General features: G+C 35.8%; 1 protein-coding gene across 5 annotated transcripts in view; it reads right to left on the reverse strand.

Moving 5' to 3' along the window:
- DMXL1 (Dmx like 1) overlaps nucleotides 1–23,443 on the reverse strand; it is a 136,628-nt gene that overhangs the window by 86,428 nt on the left and 26,757 nt on the right. For all 5 annotated transcript variants that reach the window (XM_082621188.1, XM_082621187.1, XM_082621186.1 and 2 more), the window contains exons 6-17: nucleotides 19,919–19,985; nucleotides 18,466–18,644; nucleotides 14,181–14,370; nucleotides 12,710–12,878; nucleotides 9,304–9,516; nucleotides 6,651–6,904; nucleotides 5,856–6,540; nucleotides 5,644–5,765; nucleotides 3,089–3,178; nucleotides 2,906–3,008; nucleotides 2,646–2,765; nucleotides 2,133–2,354 (exon numbers count right to left, since the gene is read on the reverse strand). In XM_082621188.1, coding sequence (XP_082477314.1) covers nucleotides 2,133–2,354; nucleotides 2,646–2,765; nucleotides 2,906–3,008; nucleotides 3,089–3,178; nucleotides 5,644–5,765; nucleotides 5,856–6,540; nucleotides 6,651–6,904; nucleotides 9,304–9,516; nucleotides 12,710–12,878; nucleotides 14,181–14,370; nucleotides 18,466–18,644; nucleotides 19,919–19,985 — 2,414 coding nt within the window. The remainder of the gene's footprint in view (nucleotides 1–2,132; nucleotides 2,355–2,645; nucleotides 2,766–2,905; nucleotides 3,009–3,088; nucleotides 3,179–5,643; nucleotides 5,766–5,855; nucleotides 6,541–6,650; nucleotides 6,905–9,303; nucleotides 9,517–12,709; nucleotides 12,879–14,180; nucleotides 14,371–18,465; nucleotides 18,645–19,918; nucleotides 19,986–23,443) is intronic.

The raw sequence follows: 23,443 nt of genomic DNA on the forward strand, positions 1-23,443 counted from the left end.
TAATCCATTAACAAAATGTGAAATTTGGTTAAATAAATCTGTTTTCTTGTACTAAAGGTTTTAGTCTTTTGCATGAACTAGTGTTAACAACATGACAGTCAATATTTAGCTTAAGGATCAGCAAGATCAGTAAGACGCTTTTAATGACGTCAAAAAGGTACATAAAAAGGACATCATTACCAAAACCTAGAGCTGAAAGAGTACTCCATAATAATTTATAAGTAAGGACTCTTAACTAAATGTGTAAGTATCTTATGCCTAAATCAAATAGCTAGACTAAGGCAGAATTAGAAAACCTAAATTCTAGTCCTGGTTTTCAACCCAGCATTCTTTTCACAACTCTTTGTTAGCATTATATATTATTATAAATCTCATTTTAAAGGTATCAATACATCTTAAAAAATTTGTCAATATTCACTGGCTACTTCTCTATAATATTTTTTAATACAATTTTGTGAATGGTTCATGCTTACTTAAGTACTAAAAGGGTCCTCCACGATTGAAGTGTATTTCATATAAATGACGCTGAGAAGATTCCTAAGTGGGACATATGTTTGCTTGGGCTTAATGTAATTACATACTCTTAATTTCCTAAATCAGAGGTTGACAAACTTTTTCTTAAAGGGCCAAAGAGTAACAACTAGGCTTTGCTAGCCAGAGTCCCTGTTGCAGCTCCTCAGCTCCGCCAGTGTAGAACAAAGCAGCCATACACAAAAGTAAACAAATAGGTGTGGCTACGTTCCAATCAAACTTACTTACAAAAAGGTAGGTGACCCATAGTTTGCCAATCCCTATCCTAGACTATTAAACAAAACCTGCTAATCGTAATACAGAAATGTTATACAGAACATTTATTATATTTTAAAAGCATATTTCAATATAAGTTTTTCTTTAAGTCCTCAAGGACTTAGCAGTACTGCATAAGGACACAATTAACATTGTCTATTAGTTTCTCTGAACTGAACAGAGAGAATAAAGAGCTTACCCTTCCCAAAAGTCTTGGTTAAAAAAAAAAATTCTCAAGACTAGGAAAAAAAGCTGTTATCACATGCTACTGTTTTTGCCAAACAAAACAAATTTCTTCTTTTGCCCTAGGACTTCTCTTTTCTTCCAAACTCAACTTGCGCCAAGGATTATTTTTAGAAACATCTTCAGTTTCTCTTAGATCTGCCATATAGTTTTCCTTTAATAGAATTCAGTAGTGACGATTATACTGTTCTGGCTAAGGATAACAGCTCTTAAAACTGTGTCAATACAAAAGTCATTCTATTTCAAACTTTAACTTGCCTTGCATTGATGCCTCTTTTATTAAAATATACAAAAAAAACCCAGAATGCAAAAGTTATCAGGACACTGTTAATACTCCTGCTAACTTCACCAATTAGAAAAGATTAAGTACCTGATAATGTGGCAAACTGAAAAGTATTCAAAGTAATTAGTCAAAAGTGATAGACAAGTAAAGAAGACCAAAAACCCACACTGTGACTATGAAAATGAAAGAACTAGGTGATAAAAACATGGATTTTTTGTCTTGGTTTTCATGATACCCTTGATACCTTGATCTATTTTGTACACTGGAATCACCTGGAAGGCTTGTCAAAACAAGACTGCTGGGTCCCACCTCACAGCTGGTGATTTAGTAAGTCTAGGGTATGGCCCAAGAATTATTATTTCTAACAACTTCCCAAACAATGCTGATGCTTTTGGTCTGGGGACCACATTTTGAGAACCACTGCCCTAAGGATGACAAATACATATATCAGGAACTACACACTTAGAATCCTTCACAGCACAGAGCTCCAGGCAGCCAATACCGCATTATCAAAGTTGGCAAATAAGGTGCAACCCCATTATTATCTCTGCCCTGGAAACTTTCGCTTTGTCTTCACAAAAGGATAATAAAAATTTGTTTCAGAAATCAATATTTAAGACCACAACTGGCTGACAAATGCCAGAGTCATCTGAAAACGTAATGAGAAATTTAAATTGTTAATTCAGGGTACTTAAAGATATTCTTTTTATTTCTGTTTCTGTGTAGATTTAAAAAGTGGAGTTGCACCTACTTTTAAATACACAGTAAATACTCACGCATTATGAAGTTTGATTAGTCTCTTTTTACAAAATTTACAAACCTGCTGATGGCTTAACACTTATTATCTCAACTCCTTGTGGCAAATGCAACTCTTGACTATAAACCATTTCTGAAGACAGAGTCAACTTGCTGGTACTCTGGAGATTTGCTCTGCAAGCCTGATACTTCTGTGAAAAAGGGGATAAGATCCTCTCTGGAGAAGAAGAATAATGTTCTTCTGGCTGCCAAACTGCTTCAGATATTTTCGTATCTACTTTTTCATCTATAAAACATAAAAAAAGAACCAAAAACTGGGAGAGAAACCCTATAAACATTATAATTGCTACATTTTATAATCCAAAACTGCCTTATAAAAGATAAAAAAGTTAACGTATTAACATGATTCTTTACGGCAAGAAAATCAGAGTATTGTTTTATTCTTAATTAACAGAATAAACTATAATTATCCTCTCTCAATAAAAACAGCTTTAAAAAATATCCACTGAACTATCTAACCATATGTAATTTGTTAACCTAAGCCTACTTAAAAGTTAAAAAAAAAAAAAAAACTCACCCAATGAGACAGGAATGGACTTCAAATGCAAATTCCACATGTGTAACAATGAACGGTTGTCTTGGGTGCACTCTATTACAATTAGGTAGAATTTTTCTGAAAATCCATTAGGTGAGCTGCCTGTTGGTATAAATGGTGTATTTCACTACTAACATGGAAAGCTGAGATAACTTTATATATTATACAAACATTATATCAATTTATCTTTGCCTAACATACTCTACATTTTATTTCTCATTTCATGAAAAGTTCTTCTTTACCTGCATCAGATAATATTCTGTCTTTTCCTAGTCTTTTCTTCTCAAGGTTATTCAAAATGAAGTCTTCTTGAAAAACATGAAGCAGCTGGGTTTTTCTGCCTTGCTGAATGTAAATAAATAACAATGTAAGTTGACATACATATTATTTACCTAATGCTAAGTAGACAGAAAAATAATACTTACAAGTTTGGTAATGGGATCTAATGCAATAATGCATCCTGGCCTGGCTGTTGACTGTTGACTTACGATGTTAAACACTTCACCAACATATTTCTGTTTTTGAAAAAATGGATATCTCCTTTATTAAACAATTAAAAAAATAATAACAAATGACATAAAATTTCAGGCATAACAGACAAATAATAAATAAGTTCAGGTGAGACTAAATAAATTCACAAGTCCTTTTCATTATAAACATTTTACGATTTTACAAGGCAATTACACAGGAATGAATAGAGTTACAGCTCAGCTGGTGCAGAGAAAACCAAAAACAATGCTTGGTAATTGTTAAGGGGAAAAAAAGTATTTTGTATTTATATGTGTGAAAGACTGACTTCAATCTCATGGAAATGTTCTAAGAATCAAGATTTTTAAACATTAATTTTGACAAAGAAAGCTAAGGAAACAAGTTAACATACTATTTACATATGCTGATTTCTTGAGCCGCTTATCTCCTGACTGCTCTAGTCAAGCTCGCATTGTTAAATTCAATGTTCATCATACTTGATCTATCAGCAGCATTTGATTCTGTTGATTACTCTTTCCTCCTGTAAATAATTTTCTTCATTTTGGCTTCCATTATATACCACACTCACCTCACTTTTAGCAACGGAATGACCCAGGGTTCAATCCTCCTATCATTTCTACTTTCCAGCTATAGTCTCTCCCTCAGTGATCTCACTCAGCTCCACAACTTTATATTCTGACAACTACTTATTTTCTATCTTCAGACCAGGTCTCCCTCAAAACTCCAGAGACTAGTTTACTAGATCTCTTGGATATCAAACAGGCATTTCAAAATTAACATGTCTAAAGCCCAGCTCTTGAATCTCCCTGCTCCTCAAAATCTGTTTAGGGACTTCCCTGGCAGTCCACTGGTTAAGACTCCACACTTCCAATGCAGGAGGCGCAGGTTCAATCCCTGGTCAGGGAACTAAGATCCCACATGGCAGGCAGCGTGGCCAAAAAAAAAAACCAAAAACGGCTATTTATACTTCTCATCTCAAGGCAAACCTTGGGAGTCGTCCTCTTTTCCTCACACAAACCCCATATACAGTCCAATCCTTACTATATTCAATGTTCAAAACACATCCAAATTTGACCAAATTCTTATCATCTATATCACCACCATTTCCTACCATTCTAAACCCCTTTGATTCTTTCCTAGACTACTGTAATAGCTTCCTGAATTGGTCTCTCTGATAACACTTCTGCTTCCCATGTCTAATCTATATAACAACCAGAGTGATCCTTTTAAAGCCTAAGTCAGATCATATCACTGTCATTCTCTTCACTAGTTTTTATGTCATTCAGAGTAAAAGTCAAAGGTACTCTCAATACAATCTGGCCAGGCTCACTTTCTGACTTTATTTTTGACTTCTCTCCACCTCACTTATTCTGCACCAGCCACAATGGCCTCCTTGATGTTCCTTACATACCAAACATGCTCTGGCCTCAGGGTCTCTATCTTTTCCATCTACATATCGATATAGGTAGCTCCTTTATCTCCTTCAGGTCTTTACTCAAATGGTACCACTTCTGTGAGGTTTTCCCTGACCAGCACTTTACTTGGCACTCCATACTACTTTTGCAACATTGTTTCTCTCCAAAGTATTAATATATTTTCACCTTTTTTCTATATTCTTTCACTAGAAGGTAAGCTTAGATTTTTGTCTGTTTTGCTCACATCTAAATTTCCAGCACTTAAAACAATTCCTGAAAAATAGAAGGCCCTCAAGAAATATACGTTTCTACTATAACACTATATATGTTTTGAAAAACTTTGTGTTCTGTAAAACCATGCAATAAAAATAACAGGGAAAAAACAAGATTGGAGCAGACCACTGACATCTATGCAATTCTGTAACCAGAGCATTAACAAAGACATTAATTGATGGTTGAGAGGACAGTTTGAGTCTCCTAAACAGGAAGTTCAGTATGGCTGAAAGTTACCTCAGGGCATATTTAAAAACACAAAAACCAAAAGAATGGAAATACTGGCTTGTTGGAGGTGCTGAGACAACGTAGATGGTGGGTTGCTATTAGTTGGGCACAGGAACAAGTGCCCTCTGTCATAAGACAAAGGTTTGCAATGGTGTTGAAAAAACTCCTGCCTGTAGTGTAACCAAGCTAAAAGCTCTTTCCTCTTGGTTAAGATTAAAATTCCACTCCTGTTATTTCAGCTTCCCTTGCCTAGAAAAAAACCTGCAGATGAACCAACATAATTCCACATTATACTGTCAGTAGTCCCCATTTATCCCTGAGCAAAGAAGTACAACAGAAACACATATTGTAGGACGCTAGACTCTACTTTTGGAATGAATGAAAGATATGGTTTCTTTTTAAAGGAGGTTAGAATCACTGTAAGAGTACAATGCAATTGTGAAAAAAATTACTAAAAAATATACACATTTTATTACAAATTATATGTCACAATTCTAGAACATGCCCAATAAGTATAAATTAAGTATCTAAAAACATATTATATTCTTAGCTTCAAATAAAAGCCATTTACTTACAGAAATTTCAGGATTGGAAAGCTCATATAGAAGTTTCTTGGCATCAATAACTGCTTCATATAATCTCAGATATTGTCCATCACTTGCTACAAAGCATGCACTAGGAGAGTTGCAGTATGCACCTAGATGTATTTTAAAAACATTTGAAATTTCACCCTTAAGCAATAATGTCAGAAAATCTCAAGTTCTTAAATAAAAATCAGAATCCTTACCTAGACAATAACTGGGTATAAGAGTGGGCAGCCATGCCACATTGGAAAATGCAGAAACATGAAGAGAATTAATCCGGGCAAGCTCAGAAACACCTCCAGAAAAAGACAATGGCCCAACTGGATCAACTCTCCAAAGAATAAGCTCACTGTAAACTGCATTGGGATCCTGAAAGGCCATGTCAATAGTGCTTTTATTCTGTTGTGCCAAAGAACATTCTTCAATATTCACAGCACCATAAGGTTCCTTTTGGTTATCAACATCTGGTGTCCTTAATGCGTTATGGTGTGACGTTGTCAGCAATAATGGTAATACTGAGTGACAAGCTAAATCATTAAGATGAAAGCGATGACCACAATATCTGGATTTGTGGGAAATACTGAGAACTGTAGAAAAGGCAGATTCCTCGGCAAAACTGACAAGCCATTGATTCAGGGAGCCATCAGCATGCTTTGAAATCATCATAACATTAGGGGTAAAAATGCTTAATTTTAAGCTATTAGTTGATTTACTGTGACCAGAAGATATAAGCATTGACGTGGAACGTGTCAGGCTGGAAGTTTTTTGTTTCCCTTGCTGAATAGCCAAGTCAACATTCTTGGTACAGGCATACATCACTATGCTTTTACAGAGAGAGTTTGCATCACCTGTGGGGAAAGCTACAGGAATTCTGGAAACAAAGGACACCTAGAATTAAGAAAGTAGCATTAGAATTCATGAAATTATATAAAGAGGTTTTACAAAACAGTACCCACATTTAACAAGAAGTAGCTCTCCAGAGATCATAAAAATAATACCTGTACTTGACGAAACATACCAGGCTGGTATTCATCCAGCCAATCCACGTGCCAAACCAGCAAAGAACCATCCATGGGATGAATACTGAATAGCATGTCTGCATTTTTACTCCATTCAGACAGAAGTACTTCAATCTGATGATCAATGGCAGCTGATGGTAATGGTACAGAACTTGAATTTGGTACCAATTTATCACTGCCCAATTCCTTCTTTTCAAGATTTATTTTCAGATCATCAACACCGTCATCAATCTCTATAATCAAAAGGGTTCATGAACCAAGTAAATACAATCAAGCTACTACTAAAAAATAAGAAATACCTTTACAAATGCATTCCAAATGAAAAACATAAGTTTTCATATAAACAAGAAATGGGGTTCCCTTTAAAAAATAACTTTGCTCCAGGAATATAAGGCCACGGAGTTAACTCAGTACTCAGAAGGCCTATAAGGCTGATTCAGTGGATTATTAGTAGAAGGACTAATACTAGACTGGAAAATAGGTAAACTGGTTTCTAAACCCAGATGTACCACAATTAACTACTTAGAAGTAAGACACAGTACTTCCCTGGACCCTAGTTTTGCTCATGTTAACATGAGGGAGTTGAAATTAGGCTGAATTTTTAAAATATATTATTGGAATGTAATTTGTACTTTCTTCATGATGTCAGATTCATAAAACCTAAGTCAACCACACTAGCCATCCTCTAGGTGTAAGCATTTATAACTGATATGACACCTTAAAGAAACTATTTTAAAGAAATACATTTTATAGTGCCTAATTTCCAGATTTCCTTCAACACATGCCAACTTATTAATACAAATAAATATGTATATTCTGACCTCTACATCCCAGCCCCTATTCCTGGTTAGGAATACAAAACCTTTCTTAAGAGACTCTCAAAAAATGTTAGCTTGTTTACCAGATTTTAAAAATTAGTCAACATCATCGGATGAATGGATAAAGATGTGGCACATATATACAATGGAATATTACTCAGCCATAAGAAGAAACGAAATTGAGCTATATGTAATGAGGTGGATAGACCTAGAGTCTGTCATACAGAGTGAAGTAAGTCAGAAAGAGAAAGACAAATACCGTACGCTAACACATATATATGGAATTTAAGAAAAAAAAATGTCATAAAGAACCTAGGGGTAAAACAGGAATAAAGACACAGACCTACTTGAGAATGGACTTGAGGATATGGGGAGGGGGAAGGGTAAGCTATGACAAAGCGAGAGGGAGGCATGGACATATATACACTACCAAACGTAAGGTAGATAGATAGTGGGAAGCAGCCGCATAGCACAGGGAGATCAGATTGGTGCTTTGTGACCGCCTGGAGGGTTGGGATAGGGAAGGTGGGAGGGAGGGAGACGCAAGAGGGAAGGGATATGGGAACAGATGTATATGTATAACTGATTCACTTTGTTATAAAGCAGAAACTAATAAAAAAAAAGAAAAAAAAATTAGTCAAGACATAAAATCATTAAGAAAAATAACAGAAAATTAGGCAAAAGGCACGAAGAGGCAAACCACAGAAGGGTTAACATAATTCTGCTCAATTTAACTCAAGAAAATTCAAAGTAAAACAAGACACCATTTTGTCCATATCAACGGCCAAAAAATAACAGAAAGATCCAGTGTTGGCAAGGATGTGAAAAAAGGATATCTGAATATACTTAGAGGGAACATATACTGGTAAAACATTACTAGAGGGTAATCTGACAGAAGTTATTGAAATTTTAAAATGCTTATACACCACGCTAATTCCCCATCTAGGAATCTACCTTACAGAAAAATTCACACAAAGATGAAGAGATGTGTTACTATACCATTATCAGTATATAGTGAAAAACAATTTAAATCAATTTAAATGGCTATCATCCGAAAAAATGCTTAAGTTTTCTCTTGAGTCTCTTGACTCAGGAGCTGTTAAAAATAATGAGAAAGAAAAGTGGCCATTACTGAATTTAAAAAGCAAGCTGCAGCACACTATTTTCATTGAAAAATGAACTCCCATAGTACAACTTTTTAAAAAAACTACCTTTATGCATATATTTGTGCGAGCACAGAAAAGAATAAATCTGGAAGGACACTCATCAAACTTAACAATATGGAAACTTTATACACGCCTGTATTGTTTTTTCATTTTTTTTTAAAGGGGAACGTGCAATCTTGTAATTAAAACAAAGAACAAAAACATTTTTGATTTCTCTCTCTCTACTTGACTGAGGCTGAATGCAAACCTGAAGGCCCTAGTGTACTGCTTCTCAAACTTTAATATACATACAACTCATCTGGGAATTTCATTAAATTACAGATTCTTGTTGCTCCAGGTGGAGCCTGAGATTGTACATTCCTAATAATGACAATGCTGCTAGTCTGCAGATAGTCCTCTAAGTAGCAAGACCCTAGTGGCTGACAGAAGCGTAAGTACGGAGAAGTCTAAGTCCCTAAATCATCATCAGGAAAGAAGCCACCTGGAACAGGAGCATCTACATTGGATTATTAAATGAGCCAGTCCAAATTTGTACTAAGCCCCTGCAATTTGAAAGTTATTTCTAACAGTAGCTGGTGTTACCATAATATAAAAATCTTTGCTATTTTAAATAAAACTTTATAATTTTTATCCTTCTTAAAGCTTTACCTTCATCAGATTTTACATCTGCCTGATTAGAGTCTTCTACACTCATCTCAGAAGATGGTTGCTCAAAACTTTTTCTAAGTTGTTGTAAAAAGACTTCCATGGACAAAGAAAAATGCAATTCTTTATTGTTTAGCCAGTGTACCACAAAAGGTCCACTCTTCTCTTCATTTTCACTTAGACTCAGAGACGTAATAGAAGGAAGAAGTGGGATGTCTATAAAGAACAACAACAAAAAAATATTAAAATTTCTATCATGCTAGCATACAAAACATCCATGTCTCTTATTTTTATTATTTACTGTTACATTTATCTTTAAACCTCTGCCATACATTTTATTTAACCTATAAATAAGACTCACAATATAATGGCTCACACAATTATTATTAATGAAAACAGACTTAAATGGTAAATTTAATACACTTACTGTAAAGGAAATAAAATTATACATTCTACGTTATATACCGTAACTTATTTATATATACATACATATATATTTTTTTCTATAATTTTAAAAAATATTCTGATTAAGAAATATGTCTATAATTTGCAGACATGTTAATAGGGTAGTCTTCTTAATTTGTATAGAAACTTTGGTTAGAAATATATTTTAACCTGATCTACCATTAAAAATGCCATCATTAAGTTGTCAAAGGAACCAGTGATATGTTTATCTCAACAGCAACAACTTTCTTTTACTTAACAGACTCTCATATTAACTTTTTTCATGACATACCTAATTCTAAGATAGGTACTGCTTATTTATTAGCATCAAGATGGAAGTTAGAAAGTATGAAACTGAGGTTCCCTTATATTCAAGAAAAGCATTCAAGACAAGCCAACTCAGCTAAAAAAAATTGTTCCTTGGTATTACTTTTGAAATCATTGCTAAGTATACTGAAGTACAAATTCAGAGTACATTGTGAAAAATGACAATCCTAACTTAACAGAGGTAAAGAAAAATTTGTCTATCATTATTAAATAAAATCCAAATCTAGATCATGCTGGTGTCTGCTGAACATTATAGGCTGAAATGGATTCAGGGAAGGTAAATAATTTTCTCCAGAGCAAATCTACTGATTTTTTTAAAAAGGAAATATAAACAATTTTAAGTATTTGTTCAAATACCGTCTATTGCTGGACACCAATAGGAACAGTATTATAGGGGATGAATGGTAAAAGAGGACAGAAGAATCTTTTTCCTGGTGGGAGGGAGGGAGACGCAAGAGGGAGGAGATACGGGGACATATGTATATGTATAGCTGATTCATTTTGTTATAAAGCAGAAACTAACACACCATTGTAAAGCAATTATACTCCAATAAAGATGTTAAAAAAAAAAGAATTGTTTTTCTGTTCCTTCTTATTGGCGTTGGGTTCTAAGAGTTGATGGATATTATCTAATCCAAGAGCTCTGTTTATTACTATATATTCATTAGTATAATTATTTGATTAATATTTATCTATCTCCTACCTAGTTATATGCTTCGTAAGAGCAAGGACCACACTGTTTTGATCACTACTGTATCTCCAGTTCCTACCACTATCTCCAGTTCCTATACTGGCACAGACTAAACACCCAATAAAACCCTTGAGGGGCTGAACTGCCAATCCCACTGTTCGTAGGTAGATACACAATAGTGTTAGGGTTTGAAAGAGTGTCCCCAAGAAAACTAAATGGGTAGGATTTTCTGATTTTCAACTTACAATCAACTCAGAAGAGATAAGCAGTGCCTAAAGTAGATCACAGGCCTAGCTGTTAAGTACACAAAACTAGGGGCTTATGCTAACTTTTAGCAGAAGCATTCTGGCTGAAAAGATACTCACATTTCCTTTGCCTCCTGACCTCACTCAAAGAATCTGATAAAGTCATTTTTTATGAGACATCTTCATGGAAAGCGTGTAAGAACTAGAGCTAAGAGAACATGCTATTATGAACTCCTCTCCTGTATCATTTTCCATTGATGGACAAATAAGTGAAGCCATATCTGAGTTGGGCCTTGCAGGAAAGTCATTCTAACAGACCTAATTTAGGGAAAGGAGTTTTCACAAGATCTAATATAGCTCTTAATATTATTATTTTGCTTTGATTTGCCCTACATGTATGAATTTTTCTTAGGGACCTACAACCTAAAGAAAGGTTTTAGAGTTTTCCTTATTGGAAGGTAGTCAGGGAGATGTTACACAGGAACTCAGGGTTTCTTTTTTTCATAATACCTCAGCCTTTTCCATTAATATGAGAATTCAAGCTTTCTTTATTCTCAAAAATATTGTCCTTTACTCAGCAAAGACTTTCAAAATTATTCCACTGACCTAGAGTTGCCTCTGTATATTATAAGCGCTGACAATGTACGTTTTTTGATAAGGTAATAAAACAATATTTTAATAAAAATAATTCAATATTCTCCCATTTACATTTTCATGGCTCATGGATTTTGGATTCTTTTAGAGCTGGGACTCTTGTTAACCATATAAAATTTTAAAAATCAGCAAATACTCTTTATTCCTACCACAGGTATCTCAGCACTTTTTAACTTATCAAAGTACTTCTCACTTTGATTCAAGTAACTAATGGACTGTATTTATTGCTATGTTTCTTGAAGAATGCAATACTACAAATCCAGTGTGTTATATGGAAATAGGTTATGCTTAGTTTATGTTTAAGAATATCTCAAAATACATAAAAACTCATCAACAGTGGTCATCTTCTGGGAAGGAAGACTAGGGTGGAATAGAGGCAAAAGGAGGATTTTACTTTATACTTCCTGTACAGATGGCATTTATCGTGTGCAAATATTATTTTAACTTTTTTCCCAGTAGCAGTCTAAGGTTCCACTTTAAATGCCCCAACTGTGACCACTTGGTTTTTAAACTCTCAGAAAATATTTACTAAAATGATAAACACCTCAGTCTTCAATTTCATAGATAAACCCAGGTATTCTAGATCTTTCAATCTGTTTCACAGTACCTACTTGACTACAGAGATAAGTTTCTTAATTCTTCCAGTTATAACTTCTACATATTTCTGCCCTATTTCTGAAATGGCTCCAAAGATCAAGTATGAAACACATTGGTTTCGTTTGAACAACTATACAATAATTATAAAATACTACTCTGAGGTGTTAACCTCTTTGTTATGTATTAGCTCAAATCTCAACTTTTGAATAAACTAATACAGAATCTCAATGACTTATCAAGATCTAAAATTACAGACCAAATCACAGACTTAAGAAGCAAACAAGTAAATAAAAACTCCTTTTTCTATAATCAGTGAGCGGCTATAATGAAAAGTTAGCTAAGAAAGTCACCTACAATTTTTTACTTACTAAAAAAGTAAAAGTATAACTTATTGGTGATAAAAATCCATCTACTCAATTTGAAAACCATTTTCTGAACAGTGCTTTATTACCCGTGGCTGGGTTGATGCTGGCTGCAATATGAAAGTGGCAAAGTGCATTGGCATGCAGTGGAGTGTTCCTGTGAACGTGATGAGGATCTTGCTGATGTGGCAGGTATCCAGTATGTGCTGCAAGTGCCAGTGATCTCCTCCGACCTCTACGGAAATGTTTCAGATTTACCTGTGAGAATAAAAACAAAGTCAAACAATGCAAAACAAAGTAAAACTAATGCCTATATTGTCATAAGCATATATGTATAGGTTACATAATGATTGTTAGATAGTACATATATCCTATTTCAGATAAGTTTATATGTACAAATATCTTGCAGTATTTTTGTACAGCAAAAGTGAAACCTGGAATAAGCCTGGAACGTAAACTGCTTGACTCTTCTTTTAACCATCACACAATACTTTAAATTTTTATTTAATATTTTCTGAGAATTAATTTCCTAAACTTAAAAAAAGCTTACAATGTGTCTGTTGAAAATGATGTCCCTATGTATACTGTTCTCTTTGTGTCCTCAGTTTACTTCCTATGACCACAAAGCACTGAATAAACCTACCATCATACATTAGGATGATATTTCATAGTTTGCAAAGCACTTTCACAGAGATCATCTCATTTGACCCATAAAGCAGACAATGCAAATATCGTTATCCTCATCTTTCATATGATAAAATAGTTTATAGAGAACACAAGGTCATCTAAAAGTGGAACAAAGGTCTTCAGATTCCTAGTCAAGGACTTCTTTCAACTATTATTACACATAACTATTCTATCAGTGGTTGCGTCTCTATACAATATATACTTAATTATATTCTGTGTCACTAGAATACTATCTAAATTTGAGAAACAGTGGTTCCATATTCATACAAAACATTCAAAGATACATCATTTTTAGGTCACTTTCTTATTTTCAATATTAAGAAAATAATAAGAAGAATCTGTGTTAACTAGTCTATGTTGAATTAGCCCCAACACCAAAAACTGACTTTTACTTTCCATTCTATAGTAATTAGCAAGGTAAATAATTCAAGTTCTTGGAGATTTGGAAGATAACAAATGTAGAACAGAATCTGATAAACTACTCTAAACATTCCTGTAATTATGACAGGACGAACACCTCAAGCTCTACAGAAAGAAAAATAATAAATTATTTTTACAGTCAAATCTTTGCATTCTCAGATCTTAATTTACATTATTTTAGCTAAGTCAAGTATAATCATCCTTTTGTTATCATCAGTTAACCTAAGCTTAACTTTGTAATTATAGGCAGTTTTATGCTAGACAAAATCCTTAAGAATACTTGTTGAGCCCAAAAACACCCAAAAATCTTCTCAGAACTGTTTTCCTAAGACATATATGTTTTTTCATAACTATCCATGACTTTGAATATTAATTAAGATGAATGTTACAAAAAAGGCCACGTACTAAAGATTTTAAAACTTGTAGGAAATAACATCTAACAAAAACACTCACATCTAAAGCATTTTGAACTCGTTCTTTACTGGAAGCATTTCTCTTGAAGTTATTTGTTAAATTAACTGGTTCAGTCCAATGGTTGCAGTCACCTCCATAGAGCAAACAATCATTTGGTAAAAATGTCTCTACCCAAAGACGACATATGTTATCTTTGCAGCAAGTCAACAGTACATTACATACAGAAGCCCTAAGGAATAAAAAGATTTTAGAGGCAAAAGTATAAATTTCCCACAGTATCACATTCTACAATGTTTCTATAATTATTTAAATGCACCCAACTAAGGTATCAATGAAGAAAATGTCAATATACATTTACGTAATGTATTTAGCCAAAGCCATTACAACTGAGTTGGGTATTTGATTTCATCACAGCAAATGCTTGCTAACCTATTCTTTTCTGCCTGGAACTCAGTAGTTCCTGTTTCAGTAGTCTAAGATTCTTCTTACATCTGAAGAACAAAAACTGAAATCATACCATACTTGCTCAGTTAATAAACAAGGAAAAAACGTGACTTCTTCTATTAAAATTTTCTGATTTATTCAGTGGATGTTTATTTCACAATGCTTCATTTTTACTTTCTGTAAAGGTACAAGCACTTGTCACTAATAAGCTAAAGTAACTAGTACACTTACTCTTTCCTTGCCTAACATATGACAAAAGCAGTCAAGTGCAATAGAAAAATTCATGATTTTTTAGCCACCTCCTTCATTAGTCATTTTTGACTTTCAGTGCATTTACTGTCTTGCCACCCCACAAAATAATAACAAAACAATTACATATATGTTAATAAACCCCATAAGCATCAAGAGCTCAAAGGCTGAAACCCTATTAACAAAGACTACGTTTCTACTGGATAACCCAGCAAATTTAAAAAAAAAAAAGTTGCAATATCCTATAATAGACACTTATTCAAACATATCTGATTAAAAGAGAACAATCAGTAGAAGGTTTCTATCAAGTAACCCAGTAAGTTAAAGAAAAAAATTAAAATATTCCATAGTAGTCACTTTTTAAAACAAACGTATCTACTTGATTTAAGAATAGCAAAGGGGAAGAAAAGGGAGAACAGCTTGCTTTGTCTTGGTAGCTCTCTCTTTCAGGTTCCCTCCTCTGTTTTAACACCTCCCTCCCTTCCCCTCCCCCTCTGTGTATACTCCCCTACTTTTCTCCCCTTTCCATCTACTCTCTGGGCTTCTCTCCCTCTGCTTTCTCCTATAATTCTCTGCTTCTCAGCTTCTCCAAACCACCCTCCCTTTCCACCTCTCCTACCTCTCACCGCTACCCCCCTCCTAGGGCCCCTCCTTCTTCTTACCTTTCCAAACCCTCTGTTTCTCCTTCCTTTCCCCGGCCTTATGCCTCTCCCTCCTCTTCCTCCTTCATTTTTCTCCCTTTTTCCCTCTATCTCCCTCTGACCTTTTCCTCCCCTCCTTCCCTTAGTTTCTCTCTAGTACATTTACATACACACAAGCAGTAGCAATGAGATTAAAAATAAACAGAAACAGAAGAAAATACAAAAAGGCAATATGGAAGTTCAAGGTTCATAGTGCCAATCAGTAAATGGCAGAATGGGAAGGCTTATAAAGAAAGAGCAGAAGATAGGAGATTAAGGCCTGAACAGACAGCAATCAGGAGAGGTACAGAACTTAGGCAAGACCAACAAAGCAAGCTAAAAAGTTGCACAACTCAGAAGCATGGACAGGGCTTCGACCCCAGATGACTCTCTTCAGGATACCACGCCTTACAAATAATGCCACGCCTTACAAACAGCTGGCAGGTAATATAAGCATGGCATAGAAGAAATATCCTGATGTATTTGAGGCACTGCTCAGGCAATACCTCCCCCTTCCTCACTTCTTCATCAAGGTATCTTATTCTCTCTCCAATAAGCATATCATATTCAGGTATAGCACTCTCCTCTCCAACCAAAAAAAAAAAAATATATATATATATATATATATATATATATATATATATATATATATATAAATGAATGACCTTATATGGGGCAACCATGTGATGGGTAAGTGTCTGCAACAGCTGTCCTTTTTTTGTAAATTTTATTTTATTTAGCTGCCCTATGTTGATGAAACAACAGGCTGAGATGCTTTTGAAACTAGTTATGTAGAACCAACTTTTGGATGTTTTAGGGGGATATAACCAGACCTCCTAACCTGTCCTACATACATCAATTTTTAACTTGTAAAGAAGTACATGCTCATTACAAACACTTCCCCATTCTTCTCTCTCAAGCCAGCAGGCCCTTTGTATGAAGTATTACCATTTGGTTAAGCATCTTAATTTTAAGATTCCATATCAGAAAGGATAATGGTCTTTGATGGGATCTCTTTCATCCTCATGAGAAAGGGTCAGCCTTCCCACTATATATCTGCAGGCAGCTGGTGAAACAAAAATGAAAACTAAAAGAACTAAGGGAGATTAGCTGGTTCTTTAATGAAATGGATCCAAAAGTGAAATTCTGGAAACCTTGAAAAGATGCCATAACTAACAGAAAAGTCTAGTTCTGTATCAGTTCCCTATGCTGTAGAATTTAGCTGATAAGAGATAAAATAAGCAGGGCAAAAAAAAAACCCTAATATGCCTTTTTGCTGTCATTGGGCATTCGTAATGCCCCAGTTTAAGGTATTGCCTCTGCGTCCACCGTGATCACTTTCGCCAACACTAAGTGAACTAGGTCAGGAGCAGATGTGACTGTCCTCTCTCAAAAGATACAATATTTCACAAGTCTCTTTTTTAGTATTCTGGTGGTCTAACTGGCTGCATATGAAAATACCTGGAATAGAAGAAGAAATCAGCCTCCGAAATAATGTAATCTTCTGATAGTTCTAAAAGGTTAACGGTTTGTGATGACAGCTTTTTTCACTTTACATTTGTCATAGCTCATTCTATTCTAAACATGTTTTTATACGTGTGGGCAATGGTCTCAGAGGTACTAGAGCAACAGTCCTCAAAGTGAAGCTGGAGTGAAGGTGCTTTTGCTAACAATACAGATTGCCCACACCACTCTCCCTTAGCCCAAAAACTGTGAAACATACTTCTAACAAAAGAACCATCACTGTACCTACAGTGTCCTACTCCTATGCTTTGTTAGACTGTAGGACTGAGGTAGGAAGAATGGTAACTACTGCACTCCAAACTAGCTCAACAAAGTCTAGGTTTAACAATGATGGATACATGCCATTATACACTTATCCAAACCCATAGAATGCACAACACCAAGAGTGAACCACAAAGTAAACTATGAACTTTAAGTGAAAATAATGTGTTGAAATAAGCATCAACTGTAACAAATGTACCACTCTGGTGGAGGATGTTGATAATGGGGGAGGCTGTGCATATGTGGGGGACAGGATTATGTGAGAAATCTCTGTTCCTTCCCTTCAGCTTTGCTGTGAACCTTAAACTGCTCTAAAAAATGTCTAAAATAACTTTTAAAAAATTTAGGTATACTCTGCTGGCTCAGAAGAGCAAAACTGAAGTCAACAAATGATCTAGGTATGCTACCATGGATCAGCTTAAGACATCTCAGATGACAAAAAGATAAGGGAAAACCTGTACTGATCCATAGTGTGGCCAAATTGAAAATGGCCACGTGGAACAAAAAGGATTTCTACCTATACTTAAGTAATACAATAGCTCTGTAACTTAACTAAATATAGGCAAAAATTCAACAGGATTATCAAGTCTTGCAAGGACTACAGGAAAGAAAAGAAGTACTAACAGGTGTGTTTGTGCATGCATGTGTAGGTTAAACTAATACCTAGTTTAGGGCATCATAATGTATTAACCCATGCACTTCTCCTCAAAGATGCTGGGTGTAGTTAAAGAAATATTTGAGGCCTTATGGTATATGTTCTCAATAAAGCCTTTTTTTTTAAATTAAAAAAAAAAGGGAAAACAGAGGAGATATAGAAGGGACAAGATAAGGGAGTAAAATGTGAAAAAGTTGATGCAAATGGCAATTTGGAGAATGATTAAGAGATGAAAGAATTGGATACATAACATAGAGAAGAAAAGGATGCACAACTCTGTCACTCAAAGATATCTGACCTAGAGGTAAATTATCCTTTCATATGGCTCTCCTCTTAAGCGTCAACCATAGTTGACCGGTGGCCAGAGGTCTGCAGTCCAAGAACTATCTAGTATTACTTGAATCTTCATAGGCAAAAATCCTAAAGCAATGATTCTCAAAGTGAGAAAAGCAGTCAAAGTCACAAAGATGACGTTCTCTTAATACATGGGAAAAATGACTAATCCACTGACCTAGGCATATATTTGCTTGTTTTACGCCAGGAAAATCCATTTACAGCTCGAGGATGGGCCAGATATACAAAAGAAAAGTCAATTTCTCCTTGAGATTGTTTTTCTGAACTTTTATCTGGAGAGGTAACAGATGTCCGCCAGTTTTCTACATTATACCATACCTTTAAAAGACAGTCATCCTAAGGGGAAAAAAAAACAAAAAACATCCAGATCATTAAATTAAAGGTTAAGTCAAATACCAAAAGTAAGATTTTTCTCCCCAATTAAAGGAACTTAGGGATGTGAAGAGGAGTTGGGCATGGAGAAATTAGGAAGAAAATCTCTGATTCTGATACTTTTCTTATAGCATTCCTTAACTGTTCTTTAAGAATTAATGTGTGTGAATGTGTGTATTTTGCAAGGGTTGGTTTAACGAAAATGCTAGTTACCATTTGGTATGGAAAATAAAGTCATTTAGGAAAGACCTAAAGATGAAGTTAAGGCTTCACGTGCCCACTTAGCCAAATACCAAATAAGAAAGCATTACCATTAGCAGACTTCAAAAGACTGCTGATTTTTGAAAACACAGTTTTTATAAATTACCATGTGACTGTTCAAAGAAAATGTTGATGATAAGTAGTTATCAATTACTACTATGTAAAATATTCTAAGCACAATCAAAATTGCATCTCCTAATTTGAGAAGGAAAGCAAGAACAAGAGAGACTAGCATGTACCAGGTTCTGTTCTTAAGCTATTAATTGCATTGCCAAAGCTGACTGTAAAGTCAATTAGATTAAACAGCTCTACTTTTATCCTAAAAAAACCTCACTGAGGATTTAAGGTATATCTCATATTCTTAGTCTGCAGGTTTTGAGCCATGGGAACAATAACTTCAGCTATTAGTTGTATGTAAAGTGCTCTGTGAACCAATGATTAAAAATAAAAATAATTTCAAGGGAATACATTATTCTGAAATAAACAGGTAATAACAAAGAAAAGTTACAAATGTCCTTCTAGAAAATCTGTAAATTCTTTTACTGTAAATACAGCCTAATATAGCTGTCAGCTAAAAGATAACATAAATAGTAGTTATAGTTGATTACTGACAGTATACTTCATCCATGACTCTGTGCCAGGCACTTTATATACACTGTCTAAACTAATCTGATGATCAACGACCTATGAGGTAGGTACTATCATCCTCAGTTTATACATGAGAAAACCAAGGCTCAAAGAGAGTACTACTTGCCCAAGATCAAACAGTTGGTAAATGGCAAATTTATACCCAGATCTACCTTTGATCTATGTTGTTTCAATTATACCATACTGCCTTTAACACAATATTTAGCCAATTTTTGCTATTTAACATTTTTAACAGAAAATGTTTTCAACTTAATGAAGCCAGCTAATTTTTTCTGACATTTCAAAATATACCATAAACACAACTTGACAATAGTATTTTTACAAATTACCTTCCCAGCAGTGGCAAAAAATTCTCCATCTGGTGAAAACTTCATTAAATGAACTTGGGAAGCAGTTCTGTAAATTAAACAGAAAAGAAATAATTTTCAAGGAAAATTAAATAAGAGAATGCAACATTACTTCTCTAAACTATATTCAGCAATTTGCTTCAAATAGAAAATTTTGTGATAACACAAGTTTCACACTCACTTTTAAGTATATCTCATAAATATAAAATAAATTAAAAAATAGAAAACTTAGTATTAAATATAAAAATTATTTTTTATGTAAAAATATCCATGCATAAGAATCATGTAAGGAATGACTTGTCAGTCTTTAAAGCTTAAGAAAAAAGAGCCATAGGTCTCATTCCCTTAGGATGTGAGAAAGAAAGGTTTCATTTTTTAATCTGGAAATCTAATTTCCAGAGCCATAGATACTTACATTCCAACATACATTTTACAAGGACAGTAAATCAGTATTTTTTTTTAAATTTTTTATTTTTTGCGGTACGCAGGCCTCTCACTCCTGTGGCCTCTCCCGTTGCAGAGCACAGGCTCCCGACACGCAGGCCAAGCGGCCATGGCTCAAGGGCCCAGCCGCTCCGCGGCATGTGGGATCTTCCTGGACCGGGGCACGAACTTGCGTCCCCTGCATCGGCAGGCGGACTCTCAACCACTGCGCCACCAGGGAAGCCCAGTAAATCAGTATTTTAAAACGAATTCTGCCTTAAGGCAGCATTTGCATAATTAAAGATTATGTACGGGTTAATAGGAGACTTGCAACTATCATGGATTAGGCCTTCCAAGTTCACCAACATACTTGGTACATAGTTGTCTTTTCTTCTCCAAGGAGCTTTGGCTCATTTCCCATTCTCACCTTCCCTTCTGGCTACCTGTATATACTGATCTCAAGACACTTCTCACTATGATTGCTTTCCTTTTCTTTACCCAAGTTCATGCTTAGACAGATTCATCCTAAATTTATTTGTAAAGCAGGCCAAAGAGATATTCTGTCACATTTCATTCCAAATAAAAATAACTTTTTTCCCCTGATTTCTAAAAAATATTTGTTTGTTTGCTTATTTGTTTGTTTGGCTGCGCCAGGTCTTACTTGCGGCACGCAGGATCTTCGTTGCTGCATGCAGGATCTTTAGTTGTGGCACTCGGAATGTTTTAGTTGAGGCATGAGGGCTCCTAAGAGCGGCATGCGGGATCTAGTTCCCTGACCAGGGATCGAACCCAGGTGCCCTGCATTGGGAGCGCAGAGTCTTAACCACTGACCACCAGGGAAGTCCCTCCCCTGATTTTAAATGTTACAAATACATAACAGAAAATATTGATACAAATGGGTGAAAGGAAGAAAATAAAATCATCCATAGCTTCACCAATACCACAACACTCATTCCCATGCAAAATCACGGTTAACATTTTAATACACTGACTTCCAGACCTCTTCCACTCTCCCTCTCCATCTACTTTCTGTGGAAGGGTGTGGGAAAGGAGATGGAAACTGATGCCATATTTACAATTTGCTTTGTAATATTTATTTTAAAATATGTCATGAACATTAAGTAGTACAATGAACATTTTTGCACACACATTTTTATGCATCTGGTTAATCCTAAGAACATCTTTAAAGCAAATAATTAAAAGTCTGGGGCTTCCCTGGTGGCACAGTGGTTGAGAGTCCGCCTGCCGATGCAAGGGACACGGGTTCGTACCCCGGTCCGGGAAGATCCCACATGCCGTGGAGCGGCTAGGCCCGTGAGCCATGGCGCTGAGCCTGCGCGTCCGGAGCCTGTGATCCGCAATGGGAGAGGCCACAGCAGTGAGGGGCCCATGTACCGCAAAAAAAAAAAAAAAAGTCTGGTCTCCATGATTGTGACCTTGTTGCCCCTACAGTCTTTTCTTAAAACAGTAGCTAAAGCAGTTCTTTTAAAAGGGAATTACTGGGTTGGCCAAAAAGTTCGTTTGGTTTTAAGTAAAAATAAGAGACATTTTTCATTTTCACAAAGAACTTTATTGAACGTATTCATTAACCGAACGAACTTTTTGGCTAACCCAACAGATCTCAACACACCCTCTGCTTAAAACCCCCAAGGCCTTCCCAACTCACTCAAAATAAAAGGCAAGGGCTTCCCTGGTGGCGCAGTGGTTGAGAGTCCGCCTGCCGATGCAGGGGAAATGGGTTCGTGCCCCGGTCTGGGAAGAGCCCACATGCCGCGGAGCGGCTGGGCCCGTGAGCCATGGCCGCTGGGCCTGTGCGTCCGGAGCCTGTGCTCCGCAACGGGAGAGGCCACAACAGTGAGAGGCCCACATACCGCAAAAAATAAATAAATAAATAAATAAATAAATAAATAAATAAATAAAAGGCAAAAGCCTCACAATAACCTATAAGCTGACTTCTGACTCTGACCATTTCCCCTATTACTCCTCACTTTGTTCACTTTACTCCAGCCACAAGGTAACATACACTTTTACCTCAGAGCCTTGCACTAGTTCCCTCCTCCTACAACGTTCTTCACCAGAAGATACACACACATAGCTTACTCACTCACTTCCTTCAGGTCTATACTCAAACGTCACCTCTACTCTTCTTCCCCCTACCCTATTTAATTATTCTCTATCGTACCTACTGGTCCTCATCTAACAGGTATAAGCAGTGTTCTAAATGCACCACAAATGTATGATCAAACCCAACTTTGAAATGTATTCCAGTTAGGGTAATCTTCAGTTGATCCTATAATAAAACTGGCATAGTTTCTATTCCAAGGCTTTATTGCTTACTTAAATAACAAACCACCTCAAATAAACAATTAGTATGTCTAGTCCAATTTACCACTGTATAACTCTGATTATGATTTAACTTAAGATCCTTCCCCTCTCCCAAATGCAAGAAATACATTTCAAATTTTCAGTTCAACCCAAGGAATCCCCTTACTAGATCTGCAGTGAAGGCACTATAGCACTTCTTTGTTCTTCTCTCCCCCATTAGCTCTTTCTAAAGACCATCTTTGCAAAATCTTATTTCCTCTCTACATGTAAACCCTTTTTAACACCCATGATCTGGCTGGGGGGGGGGGTGCAAAAAAAACATGGAACCAGCTCCTTTGAAATCTCCTTTGTATATTCTATATATATAGGAGGTCTGCCTTACTCTGACTTTGGTATCTGATTTATACCTTATTACTGCTTCATATGAAACTGACTCAGGGGACTTCCCTGGTGGTGCAGTAGTTAAGAATCCGCCTGCCACTGCAGGGGACACGGGTTCAAGCCCTGGTCTGGGAGGATTCCACATACAACTAAGCCCGTGCACCACAACTGCTGAGCCTGCGCTCTAGAGCCTGCGAGCCACAACTACTGAAGCCCGCACGCCTAGAGCCCGTGCTCCACAACAAGAGAAGCCACCACAATGAGAAGCCCACGCACCGCAACAAAGAGTAGCCCCTGCTCACCGTAACTAGAGAAAGCCCGCACGCAGCAACAAAGACCCAACACAGCCAAAATTTTAAAAAATAAATTTTTAAAAAA

Source organism: Mesoplodon mirus (assembly GCF_964341445.2).
Source record: "Mesoplodon mirus genome assembly, chromosome: 5".
Lineage (NCBI taxonomy): Eukaryota > Metazoa > Chordata > Mammalia > Artiodactyla > Ziphiidae > Mesoplodon > Mesoplodon mirus.